Source organism: Sipha flava, unplaced genomic scaffold (assembly GCF_003268045.1).
Source record: "Sipha flava isolate LNK unplaced genomic scaffold, YSA_version1 36_pilon_pilon, whole genome shotgun sequence".
Classification (NCBI taxonomy): Eukaryota; Metazoa; Arthropoda; class Insecta; order Hemiptera; family Aphididae; genus Sipha; species Sipha flava.
In genome coordinates this window covers 373,154-387,803 of record NW_020273076.1, presented here as the reverse complement: position 1 = coordinate 387,803, position 14,650 = coordinate 373,154, and the positions used below count along the sequence as shown (strand labels likewise).

Here is a 14,650-nt window from a genome sequence, read left to right as displayed (position 1 = left end):
GTACATAATGGCCATTTTTATATCCATGAATAGTGAACATTTGTTCAAAAAATCTTGTTGAATATTTAAACGTGCCATCGACTTATACCTTTTCAACATTGCTCAAGAAATGTAAATTATTTTCACAGGAAAATATTATAACATTTTTATTTTCATCTTTATTCAATACAAAATGATCACATCTTGTAATGTTTATTTCAGTTGCGTTAATATACTGATGAATTTCATTTATATCAGTAGGGTTAGGAGGGAGGACTTTTGCACGTGATTTATACATATTGTGTTCCTTAACTTTTTTATATCAACTACGTTTAAATATGATGATGCGTCGTTTTGAGCAATTTCTTTTAAAATTATTTTTTTCGGTCTTGTATAAAGATCTTCTAAAGATTTTCGTTTACATGCTGTATTTATTATTTGGCGATTAATATTCGATTTATCATATTCATTATGATTGTGTTCTCCGACTACTGAAATAAAAGCATCATTTTTATCTGTATATAATTTTGCATCACACGTTCTTGTTACATATCTCCAACGGGTAGAGTTGTCTTTTTTATTAGTCGATCCAAAATTGTACTTAAAGTTATTGTAAAGAACCATACGACCACCTCTTTTACTTTTTAAAAATTCCATTTTTATAAAATGTAGTCACGAGAAAAAACAATCACACTATTCGGTACAAAAGTAAACGACATACTAAAATTAAAGCTGTTACGAGTGTTACGTATCGATATCAAATTTGTTAAATTATATTATATACATATATATATATTATGTTATATCAATTATATTTGTAATCTAGATATTGTTATCGGCCTGGTTAGTTATCTAACCTAGCCTGGTCTGGTCCTTCGGTGCACTGAAGAGTTTTTGATTGTTATTAATATAGTCAGTCGAGAAAAGTGTATAAAGGTGCCGACTCTTCTATTGAAATATATAGTTTAAAACACTTTAATAAACGTTATAATTAATATGAATATTTGTATTATTTTACAACAAAAAAACAAACTATTTATTTAAGTAGTAACCTGATCAAATTACTTATTAGTTATTTTACATCGATAACACTATTTTAAATACTTATTTTTAACACTTATTAAATTATTATTAATTATTATTAATAATTATATATTTTTCTATTTTATTATTTGATTATTATATGATTTTTTAAAAATTATTAATTTTGAGACAGTGGTTTCCAAAATGTAAAACGTGAAACCATAGGCGAAAATAATACAATTATTTTTGAGCGAAAAGAGGAAACGTTTTTTCATTTTTAGTCCAAAAGAGGACGTGGGCAAAAAGAGGAAGGTCATTTTTGGGCGAAAGGAGTACCGCCCGTTGCAATAAATTTAAATGAGCACGTGTAAACGTGAATAATTTATTTTTAGCGATGAATATTCAAACAAACTTAATGTTTTTTTTGTGAGTAAAAATATATTTTTTTTCTGCCACGTGAATCTTTAAATTAAAGTCGTAAATAATGAAAATTTAAAAATAACATTTAATTAAAAAATATTACATACGTTGTATAAAATGTATATCAAATTTTACAAGTATACAACTTTAATGTTCTATTTATTCTATTCTAATTGAAGGGACAGCTTTAAGAAAATTCTTATTTTATTCCAGTAAATTATCAATAAGATGTATATATATATGTAGCTTTAGTTCTAAATTTAAAATTAGCTCTTGTTTACTTCTATGGCTGTGATTTCTTTGTTGAGTGTTTTACAAAAATACTAAGTACTTACTCGAGACGCATTAGAAAATATTTTTCTCATTAAATTTGGTAATAGATGTTTTTACTTAAATTTTAATTTGAACGTTATAAATTGAAACGCTACGGTGTTAAATTTAATAATTTTACTCCAAAATCAACGAATTTATCTATATATTAACAAGATAAAGACAATACAATTTGAAGCTAACCATTACATTTTCTTTTCTTATTTTAAATATTTATTTTTAGCGGGAGGATAATACAACTTCGTACTTATAATCACGCACAAACTGTTTACATATACAAACAACAATAAATATTAAATTAAAAACTAATTTAAGTGATGGAATGTATGAGCTGGAAATCTTTCTTCTAATATTTAAGAACTAAATATTCACATAATATAATTTATAAATGGTAGGTATCCGAATGAAAAAAACAAACGATTGTTTTGATTACCAAACCGCCTCAATTCGAAAAATTATTTTTTTTAGTCATCATTGAAAAAATTTGTAATTTTAAAATCAAAGTGATGTATAGTTATAATATAATGTTATTAAATACACAAGTAACAATTTTGTGGGAGAATTCAAATTCATATAGGCGATGGTGGAGAGGGGTTAAGTTTCTCTACAAAGTATCCGCCTGTTGACGACCTTGTAATAGAATCCCAAATTATGTACCTACCTACTTATTATAAACGTCAAAACCTACATTCAATAATAACGAACAAAATTATTTCTATTATAAAGTTATAATTTTCTTGAACATTCGTATATCAATTTAAAATTGTCACTTATAATTTATTATTAGTTCTTAGCAAAGCTAAGAACTTAAAAATAACTTATTTTAGATGATACCTATGTGATCCCTTTTTCTGGGAAGGAATATAGGTTAGGTTTGTTTTCTAACTTGTTTGTCAAAACGAAGAGAGGAACCAGTTCATTTCTTCCAACCTAGAACTGGAATTGAACTAAGTTTTTTTGTTGCGAAATAAATGCAAGTTAATTTGTTTTCTAAATGAACTTTTTAAATACTCATTAATTATAATTTATATCTAATGATGAACACGGAAATTGTCTTTGATAATCTTATTTTTAGCAAACCTACTAAAAGGTGAAATAACCATATTAAATAAAAAAAACACTTTAAACTAATTAACCAACTAAAAGTACAAAACAAATTGGTTATAATATGATGACCTTGAATTATAATTTCTATGAGTCGTTTAATATTAAACCATGGTCAATTCATATGAATAAGCGGTTTTATATCTCCTAAAAACACTATAAAATAAAGCATATATAATTAAAATATTTAGTTTATTGATTTGTTAACTAGAATAAAACATCTGCACATAACCATTTTCAACACAAGAAATTGGTCAAGTTAGTTTTCTTTATACAAGCTAAAAGTTTTGTACTATTAAAAGCATATACAGTAGTTGAATATTGCAATGAAATTTTATCACAATATTCAATTTATAGAAACCATAAACTAGATTATGTAAATGGATTAAAATAATACTCAAATAACTAGAATACTAATTATATGAATATAAAAAGAAAAGTATGATAATTGTTAAAATAAAAAAAATTTATATTAATCAATTTATTTTACTTATATTTTATATGTATACATAATGCACACTATACAATGTATTGTCTTCGTGTTATAATTATTATGGTACTTAATAATATTATAAAATGATAAAAAAAAGCAAAAATAACAATACTTAAAAATAAAAATTATTTTTACAGATACAAAGTTAATGAGATTATAAGGAAAAATAAGGATAAATATTAAATTATGCTAATGATAAAAAAATTATGATAAAAACAATAGTGCAGATAATCATTTTGCAATGGGTAATATTGGATGAGCTTACATTTTTACATTGACGTAGGTGACCAAAAGTTCATCTCTCTCAGTTCTGTAGGTTTGGGTTTTATGTATAAATTGCTGGAAGAAGATGGTTTGGAGAGTCTTTTAGATTCTTTATCAGATAATTCTTCTTGTGAATCAGCTCGGTGTGAAAATAAATTTGATAATATCCATGATGATCCATGTTTATCTCCTGATTCTTCTTGGAACGGCGCTGTGAAATAAGGGTTTTTACGAGATGCTCGTGGTGATCCGGGAGGTGAACTCAGAGGACTCGCAGGGAGTGATTTACTGTTCCGTCTTTTTGATAACATAGATTGTGGTGGCCCAACAACAAGTAACTCTTGAGGACCTGAGGAACGTCCTTTGTAAACTCTATGTCCCGATACCATTTGATGTGCCATTGCTACGATAGATTTACCGCATTCAGAAGCTCCACTTTTAAAACCATCATCAACTCCCAATGATTTTGGAGGGTCAATTAAATTTACCCCTAAGCTTGCTGCTGCTACTGCATCTATAACAAAAACATAAGCTTATTTTAATTTTTTAGTTATAGATAGCTAAAAATAAACATGGATTTGAAAACAAAAGTAGGTCTCAAAATAAATTTACAGTTAAAATTTTGAGAATTCATCTTACACATATTACAGGCACGTAAATAGGTACATATTTTTTTTTTTTTTGAGGATTACCTTCTTCAAAATCATTGGGGCTTAAATTATGTGCAATAAAATGATATGTATTGTATATCTCAATTCGTGATTACTAAAATATGATTTTAGGAGACGGGGCGATCTATCTCACCAATACCCCTAAATTACGAGCTTAACATATATTTGCCAACCAATATAGATATTTTACTACTTTAGAACTTAAAATATATATTTATAGTATAATCTATAAAAATCCCTATTTCTTTAGATCACACCATAACCTTAGACCACCTTTACCGATTTAATTTTTTTTTTTATATTCGTAATTGTTTGGACAAGGTTTGTATGAAAGAACGTTTTTAGAAAGTCTTAGAATAAGTCAAACATTTATTACAGTGAATATTATACGTGATATGCTCGACAATTTGTATCCGATGGACTCCGAAACTATTTAACCGATTCTGATGAAATTTGGTACAGATATAGATTATAGGGTCACAAAAAAACAAAAGGGAAACAGCAGTATACCTGATAAGGTCCGAAAGGGCAGTTGCTGTTGCTATAAAAACCAAAAAAACGGAAAGGAACTCAACCGTCACACACACCTCCAGTGTACACCTAAAAAATAGTGAACGTGCCTATTTTACTGAGAATAATTTCCAAAAGCGACTATCTCCTCCTCCAATAACGACTATTATCGATTTTTTATTTCTGTATAAGAGATTAATTTCCAAAAATTTCTAATTTTATTAGCCTATTGTAACCTAATTACACATAAAAAGCATTTATTTTTACAGGCGAAGCCGGGTTATTCAGATAGTTATATTAATATACATTTTGTTATTCAAATCTATCAATTTAATGTTGTTGAGAAAAATGTTAAGACTTAATTTGAATAGTAAGTGAAGTTTATTTGATATTAAATTGTTTATATTATATTCATAACTCTATTAATATGTGTTGGTAGTTGTAAAAACAATTTAAAACAGTTGATATCTATCTATATATGTATATAAATGGAGGCTAAAATGTATTACATTTCATTAATTGAGAACTGCTGGGCCGATTTGGCCCAAATTTTTTATAATTGTTCATAATTGCCAGGAGGTTTTTATGGAAATTTTTTTTTGGAAAACTGTTATTGTTTATTAAATCGTAGTTTAATTTATTAATTTTTGTCCCGGTCGATAACTGCGCAATTGAAAATTAATTATTAAATGAAACAATTAATTTTACTATTGGTATTAAATGACGGGTATTGCATAAATATTAAATAATAAGATCCCGCAACAGGTGCCAAAACAAACAAGAATGTTAGTTCAAAGGATTATTAAGCACATCGGTTGATGATTAGACACGATCAGGACAACGTTATTCTACGATGTCATGAACTTTGTCAATAATTCATGGTCAATATGTATGTTGAACGAACAATTTCGATACTTGCGATTCAATCAAAAAAAAGCTGCGTACGGAAGATTCTCAAAACAATTGTTAGATAACGGTGATGGGAAAGTTACTACAGATGAAACGGGCTGCATAAAATTACCGACCGATTTCTGCACAATCATTGATTCGCAAGATGTTCTCATTGACCAGATATTTCTCAATTTACACAGACAATACACAAATCATGAGTGGCTGGCAGAAAGAGCAATTTTAGCAGCAAAACATTTGGAGGTTAACGAATTGAATCTCAAGATACAACATTTGTTACCAGGAAACTTGGTGTCATACAAATCTATTGATACAGTTTGCGATGCTACTGAAGCTGTAATCCAACAGTTTTTAAACTCATTGGATTTACCAGGCAAGCCACCGCCTAATTTACAACTGAAGGTTGGATCGTGTAACGGCACGCGATTAGCCATTAAAAAATTAAGGAAAATTTTTATCGAAGCCATCATTTTAAATGGCAAATTCCGAGGTATATTATTACCGCGAATCCCTATTATACCCACAGATGTGCCAATACAATTTAAACGCCTTCAATTTCCAATTAGATTGGCATTTGCAATGACTATCAATAAGTCTCAAGGCCAAACGATGTCTGTCTGTGGCTTAGATTGAAGCATATCATGTGTTTTACACAGACAATTATACGTGGCGTGCTCTTGAACCATCCACTTTGTGTTGGCGAAAGATGGGATAGCAAAAAATATTATACACTCTATTGCATTGAGGGATTGATATTGTTTTTTCTAATATTCTCATAATTAGCGATATATATATAATTTTAAAGGATCAATTTTAATAAATTATTAGAAAAATAAATGTTTGATGTTTTTTCCTTTTTATACTTCGTCACCGTTCACAACACTCCATGCATCTTCTACTTATATATCACATCCTTACACACTTATATTAAATTAGTTATTTTTTTCTAGAAATAATTTATATGACAAAACAACATTTGTCGGGTCAGCTAGTAAATTATAATAGTGTAATCTAATCAATAAGGAGTCAATTATAAGTATTATTATTAAACTATAAATATTTATTTTATAATTAGTTTTTAATAAGTTTTAATATTGTTTATTTTGATTATAATTACTAATAATAGTGCTAATTAAAATTCGATTTCAATTTTTTTTTATCACGTGAATACGTGGTACAATTAATACAAGTAAATAAAGCCAATCTAAACAAATTACTCACACACGTGCAACTTATTTTAAATAAAAAACTTCTAAATGTTTTAAGTTTTATCTACATTATCTTAGAATAGGTATATGATAAGTCTACACAGAAAGTATAAAAAATTATTACATTCTAAAATAGTTTAGTTGTCCAGGTCAGACTAGTGTATCATATTTACGCAGTAAGAAATGTAATTGCCAAGTGATCTATTTTTTTTATGTTCAGACAGTGAATGCTGAACCATCGAAAAGCGTATCATAATATCATTAATTAGTTATATAATGGGACATGGGTACAAATCATGTTCTAAATTACCAATCCTGCGTGATATTTTGATGACTACATAACAAACGCAATATTTAAATCAATATATAAAATTTAACTATCAGTAATTAATAATTATAAATAAAACACGAAAATAACAAATATCAAAATAGGCGAAAGTATGTACTAAAATCTCTATGGAATTCTTAACTATGAAAAAATATATTGTATTTACTTAATATATTATAATATGATCAACTAAAATAAATATGAAAATGTACATAAAATTAGATCATTGTTATTTTTTGATAATTAATATTTTTGATATTGCAAGCTCTATATGGATATAGAAAAAATTTTCAAATAAAATCTATTGAGATTGGATTGATTACTTTTATTAAGTGATTTGAATTTTAAAAAGCTGTATACATTAAGTTTCTTTTGTGACATATATCACAGTATGATTTAATTTTTAATTTATTCATCAATATTAGACCAAAATGCAAATCCAAATATAAGTATAAAAAAAATCAATAATTCTTTTACTATATAGTTTTTACATTAATAACTTCTTAGAAATTATTTCATAATAATTAGTTTAGCTTACGGCAGATAAATTAAATTATGTATTATCAAATTTATTGTAAGTTAAATGTAAAACCATAAACATCTTAAGTCAATGAACAAAGTTAATAAAATATTCAAAGTGTACAAATACACAATTGTCATTTACTTAGATTAAATTTTTCCATTATTCATCAAATACCTAATTTAATTGAAAATATTTTTGACAGAGATCTTACAATATTGGATGTGTATTAACTGAAAAAAATACTGTTTTTAGGCAAGTAAATAAATTAAATATTAATTATTAAACAAGCACATGAAAATATGAATCATGTAAGTAGCTATTATAATTATAGTAGTATAACATTATGTAATCTTTAAAGCTATATGCATTTAAAAATATATGTAAATAAATAACACCAGTAATTAATAAATTATTCATTATGATAATTATAATGTACTAGTTTAGAGTCATTATGTACACTACAATAACGGATCTTAATAGTATATTTGAATTTATAATAATATATAAATTTTTTTTTTACAAAACAATTGTTGTATTTAGTTTTTATGTATCATTAAATATAATTGCAGGCACATCCCAAAATGTTATAAATAAGGTCCGGCAATTTAAGTCTAAGGGGTCTGTATTTCAACTGTGGTTTCTCAAATTAAATGTAATTTATTCTAAAATATTTGGTAAAATATAAATAATATTTTGTAATAGAAAAAAACAAAATTTTCTAAATGTATGTGAAAAACTAATAATATGATATGATACTGATATGATAATATAATAAGCTACAATTGATGGCAAAAGTACAAATCATAAATAATTGAAAAAAATATATGAGACTCAAGACAAACATATTCAATGGGACTAATTTACCACAATATTAAATAAAAAAATAAAGTTATATTTATTTAATTATTTATACATTATAATTTTTTAAATATACCAACATATTTTGTTAAGATTGGTCCAAAAGTATTGTAGACACCCCTGAAATAGAGGTATGTGCTAATGGTCATATGAATATTATAAAATATAGGAATTACTTAAATTTAATAAATTTATATTGCTAAAAAAGTACAACTTATTTTATTTTTAATTAGACAATAACATTAAGAAATTTGTTTATTGCTGTTTGTAATCTATATTGAACTATTTTCATATTTTTTAAATAATTATAAGAAAGAATACATCATGATATTTGTATACATATATTATACTAGATAAATAATTAAATATGATTATTAAAGTAAATTAAATAATAAACTTATATCATTATAGTTAGCAGATTGTTAGCAATTGTTTATTTTTATTTCTAAAAAGTGTTCAATAAAAAATTATACCATAATAAAAAACCTACTGTTGATATTTTAAATTATTAAATACTTAATCTTCCACTAAATTTCCAAAACTGTATTTAATGACTAACATGTTTTCACAATGAAATTATGATTTTCATTAGTAATGATATTTCAACATATTATTTCTTTCTCTTACGTCAAATACAATTGTAATTAACTTATATGTCAGTCAAATAATACATATTTATATAACAGTTATTGAAAATGTAATCAATTTATTACAAAAACATACATAACAGTATAAGTAATTTGTAGAATCCACAAAGGTATAAATAAATTATTCTTCAATTGTTAAATTTAACTAATTATTTGTTAAGGTATAAAATAATAGGTAGGTTTATAATTTGTAATATCATAAGACATAGTTCTTTAATGTTTTTATATAAATTTAATTACAAAATTCAAATTGTTGGTAAAAGAAATGGTCCTAACAAATGTTTTAATTACATTATTTTTAATTTTCACGCAAATTTTACTAACAGAAAATACCATGCTATTCTGAAAAATAAAATATTTCAGTATGTTATAAAAAAAAAAAAAAAAAAATATAAGATTACTTTATAAGGAAACTCATGAGAATTTGATGATATTTAAAAAAGGATTTTTAGTTTAGAAACTTAATTATAAAATGTATATAAATATTTAACATTATAATGTCTAAAATTAAAGACTTTTATTTTATTTGGACAAAAAAATTTTGCAGAGAATACATTACACAACCTGTATAAAATCCTGTTAATTACAAATTATTATAAAAAAATATTTAAAACATTTTTAATATAATTTTAATCATGAATGAAAGGGAAACTATCAAATTATCTAGTCTTTAATTCAACAGAATTTGAATATATTAATAATGCTCAAACAAAAAAATTCAATACTTAATTAGATCATCATTTTTTAACATTTTAAAGTAGAATAGTTATTAATTATTAATACAAACTTGACTGTATATTATATTTTAGTAGGATTAATTGTGGTTAAAATAAATTGGAATATTTAGTTTTATTTAAGAATACATTGAACAAATTACTATTATATTTTTTATTTACTAATAAATAAATAAATTCACTGGGAAACTCACTTATTTTGATAATTAAAAAAGCGATTAAAAATTTAAATACTCATAAGTTTAAATGTTACACTACAAAATAATAATAACTTACCACCACAAGCATTTGTAATGAAACGTTGACAAGCAAGAGTATGACCTTTATATTCTGGTTGGTCTGAAACAATTAATGCTGGAGGCATTTTGTTTAAATGTTGAATAGGTTTTTCTGATGAATTATCTTCAGATGTTTTATTTTTAATCGAAGTGCCACTTTGTTTTTCGTTAACTGTATCTTGTTTTAAATAGCGAACTAAAAAGAAGCTGTCATCTGTTCCTGCTGGAGAAAATGATGGTTGGTCTAAATCGTATCTAAATGAAAAATGAATATAATTCAATTTATATAAAATGAATTATCAATAAAATAAAACTTAGTTAAGTAAACTAGTTAATATTGTACTTAAAAAATAATATTATATGAATAGAATCTGAAGTGATAATAAATAAAACAATTGATCACGAACAACTACTTGAAAAATCAACAATAACATAGTATTTTATACTACTAATTACTAGGTATCATAATTGGTATTTTATGTATATTAAATTTATATCAAATCACGCTTCAAGCATTCATGGCTCTAATCATTCATTACTGAAATTCACATGGTTATTTTAATTGGGTTGTGGTGAATGTGTGATCAATTATCTTTAAATTAATAGTAGGGTTAGAATTTAGCTGTATGAACTTGAGTTTATCTTGAGAGTTTAACTAGTTTTTATTATAATGTATTCAAGTTCCAGGACCATAAAAATAAATAAACTCATGTAATAATGATAAATTTTAATAGTATAATAAATAATAGTTACTAATGTAGTGTATGTAAGATATGGTGTTCAAAAAAATTAATTAAGTTTTTCTGTTTTATAAATAACGTAAAAAGGCAACTTACATTTCTATAGAGGATGTTAAGTCAAAATTGGTGCTATCATAAATTATATTTTGTAATTATTGATATGCTTACTCTATTCAAAAATAACTTGGGTATGTATAGAAAATTATGAATTGTGTAAATAAAATAAGGACTAAATTATTGAAAAATTGTTAATTTATGGACACACTAAATGTGAATATTATAGTAAATGATGTAATTTCTACATTTTAATAATCAAGCAAAAACTATAAAAATAGTGAAGACCAATAGTTATTTAGCTATAACTTAAGCTCAACAGTTTTTGAAAAAAGTAAAAAATACATTATTAAATTAACAAAGAAAAAATATTTATCAAAATTATAAATTCATTCATAAGTAAATCAATAAAATAATTAAACCAGTTTTAAAATAATCAGTTAGAAATATTACTAATTATTTAAAAAATCAGAGTCAACCTTACAATATAACTTATTTATAAATACTAGCAATTAAGTATCGTCAGTAGAATAAAAATAAGACCTACATATTTTAAGTATAGATTTTAGGGTTGAAAAATCATTTCAAAATATTACTGAACTTAAACTTAATTTTTATCTCTGATTGATGATTTTCTATTTTTGCCTATAACACATATAAATATTAATATAGATTATTATATTTCTGACATGTCAGTTTAGACTTCGCTATATTGTTAATTTTATTCTTCTAAAATAGTTGAAAATCAAGATATCTCTAACCCATGAACATAATATATACATTTTATGTAGTAAAGTAATTATAACTTATAATGACTTATTATAATTATAATAAGTAATAATCTTAAGCATGAGCATTCCCAGGGGTTAGCAAGCCAGACCACTTGACCCCCCTAGAATTTTAAATTTGTTTTCCAAAGCATTATCTGTAACGTGCAAATTTAGTAAACATAGATATGTTATATTAAAATTATCTATGTTTACTAAATTTGCACGTTACAGATAATGATTTGGAAAACAAATTTAAAATTCTAGAGGGGTCAAGTGGTCTGGCTTGCTACCCCCTGGGGATGCTCATGCTTAAGATTATTACTTATTATAATTATAATAAGTCATTATAAGTTATAATTACTTTACTACATAAAATGTATATATTATGTTCATGGGTTAGAGATATCTTGATTTTCAACTATTTTAGAAGAATAAAATTAACAATATAGTGAATTCTATATATAATATAACATATATATTATATATAGAAGAAAACTATATAAGGAAAAAAAAGAATGTATAAAATGTATAAAAAAAATCTTTATTTATTTTTTAAATTAATTTTGCCCCCCCCCCCCTAACATTGTTATGTAAAGTTATTTTTAATTAAGTTATTATAAATTATAAATATATAAAATAAAAAACTTCTAGGTTGATTGTGACTATACAGTTGAATGAGATAAAAATATGAATGAATGTTATTGCTGAATGGGTCTTTTAAATTTAAAACCAATTTATCATTGTTCTAGAAAAAAACATTCTGAGTGAAAGAAGTCTGGTAGGTTAGCTTATATTTTTAAAGATTATTGATAAAGTAATAGATTTAAATTTTTTAATTAAGTAAATTAAACTTTTAATGTTCATTTTTTGCAAAAATTTACATCAATAATTTAAGAAAATCAAAAACTTGACCAGATGTTAATTAAATGGCCAATTTTGATAGGTGCTTATAATCATGATAAAATGTGGTTTATAAATGGTAAGGGTTCAATCACCATTGAAAGGTTTGCTTTTTTTTTTTTTTACATTTTTCTACATTATTTGGGAAACTGTTTAGAAATTCAAAACATGACCTACCCTAAACGTACCAACTAACATTTTTTTCCTTCTTTTTATTTAATGATGTTTGGATCAGACTTTCAGGTCAAAATCTCGTACAAACACAAAAAAAAGGCAACACACTACTTATTATAGTAAAACCAATACATTCCTAGTTTTACTTAGAGTTTAAATATCTTTAGTTACATAAAAATAAGTCATTAAATTAAAGAAATTAAACTATATAATGAAACATATTAAAATATTTTCATGTTAAAACTAGTTTTAATAATTTTATATCATTTTAACATATAACAAAACACATAAACAGAATTGAATGACAAATACTGATATAATATTATACTAATTAAAAACTACTATCATATAGCCAAATGAAATAGATAACATTTAATTTATATAAAATAAATAAGTTTTTATAATATAAATGACAATAAACTTGTATAATATTTTTCTATTTTTCATGTGTTGTTATCTAAGAATGAAATCGATTTATTGCATAATATAGTACAATTATCATTTACAACATATACACGAAGAATTAAAAATGGATTTAGATCACAGGCCAAGATAAACTTAATCTTGGCCTATAGTTTAGATCAACATAATAAACTTGTATTTTTATTACATCAATCATATGGTAGAAAAAGTTGTTTGTACAGTACAATGGTTATTACAACATAATCCATAATTAATATAAAGCCCTCGAACTATTATTAAATATTATATTTATTTAATATATACCTAGGTACCTAATTGACTAAAATAATATCATTTTACATAAAAATGATTAGATAAAATATTATTAATGTCAGAAAAATAAGGAAACAAACTTTTTCAATAACTGTGATTGAAGAATAAATTAAATGCACTTTAAAAAACATACTAACCTGTCATTAATTTTAGATTTCATCCACTGTGGTATTGGAAATCCAGATGATATTGAGCGGTCTGTAGAACTCATGATTATGATAGGAAATGGTTGACTAGATGTACAGACTGTTAAAAGCCGTCCCTGGAGAACTGATTGTTATGGTTAAGAATATGCTTCGGCTATGACACAAATCGACTAGAAAACATAATGCAAAAAACACAAACATTATTATGTGGTAACAAAAAAAAAAAAAACCCCGAATAAACGAAAACTTTGTGTAAAGACGATTCAACGAAACAATTACACAGGTTTGGATGAGGTACAATATTTTTAACAATTGGCCTTGATGCGGTGGAATAAGGCCAACGATGAGTAGGGGTGCTGATTATTTGGTAGAACACACTCACCTTAATGTTGCTATCGTGCGTGGTGTGTGTTGAACTATATTTTTTCATTATTTTCATAACTATGGTATATTAACGATGAGTACACAAATTATCCAAATCAACTGTGAAACGATAAAAACAAACAGGACAAAGGAACCTCACGAACCGAACGTATAAGTAGTACTACAGGTAACTCTATTCGTTTTGTCCATGTCTCACTTGGTAACAATAACATTGGCAATAGATATACGCAAGTCTGTTATCATTCTAGGATTTTAGGTCGTTCCGAACAGTGCTCTCAACCGAAATATTATTAATGTTATCAGGATACATTTGCTTTTCTTGGATGTCTAGGATTTTTTGTCCTCAAAATTCGACAGTTTAGCTCAGCGGTTCTTAAACTTTTTATTACGCGGACCCCTGATGAAGGACATTTTTAAATCTCGGACCACCTTATTAATTTTGTTAGGAATTACCATTTTTTTTATTAA

The 14,650-nt window shown here is 25.1% G+C and overlaps 1 protein-coding gene across 1 annotated transcript; it reads right to left on the bottom strand.

The window, feature by feature from the left end:
- Window positions 1-3,377: 3,377 nt before the first annotated feature.
- LOC112688040 lies at window positions 3,378-14,380 on the bottom strand. Its single transcript, XM_025561057.1, has 4 exons — window positions 14,181-14,380; window positions 13,790-13,968; window positions 10,278-10,534; window positions 3,378-4,127 (listed from the first exon to the last, which is right to left on the bottom strand). The coding sequence occupies exons 2-4, from the start codon at window positions 13,861-13,863 to the stop codon at window positions 3,619-3,621; spliced, it is 840 nt and encodes a 279-aa protein (XP_025416842.1). The 5' UTR covers window positions 13,864-13,968; window positions 14,181-14,380; the 3' UTR covers window positions 3,378-3,618.
- Between the last annotated feature and the right edge of the window lie 270 nt (window positions 14,381-14,650).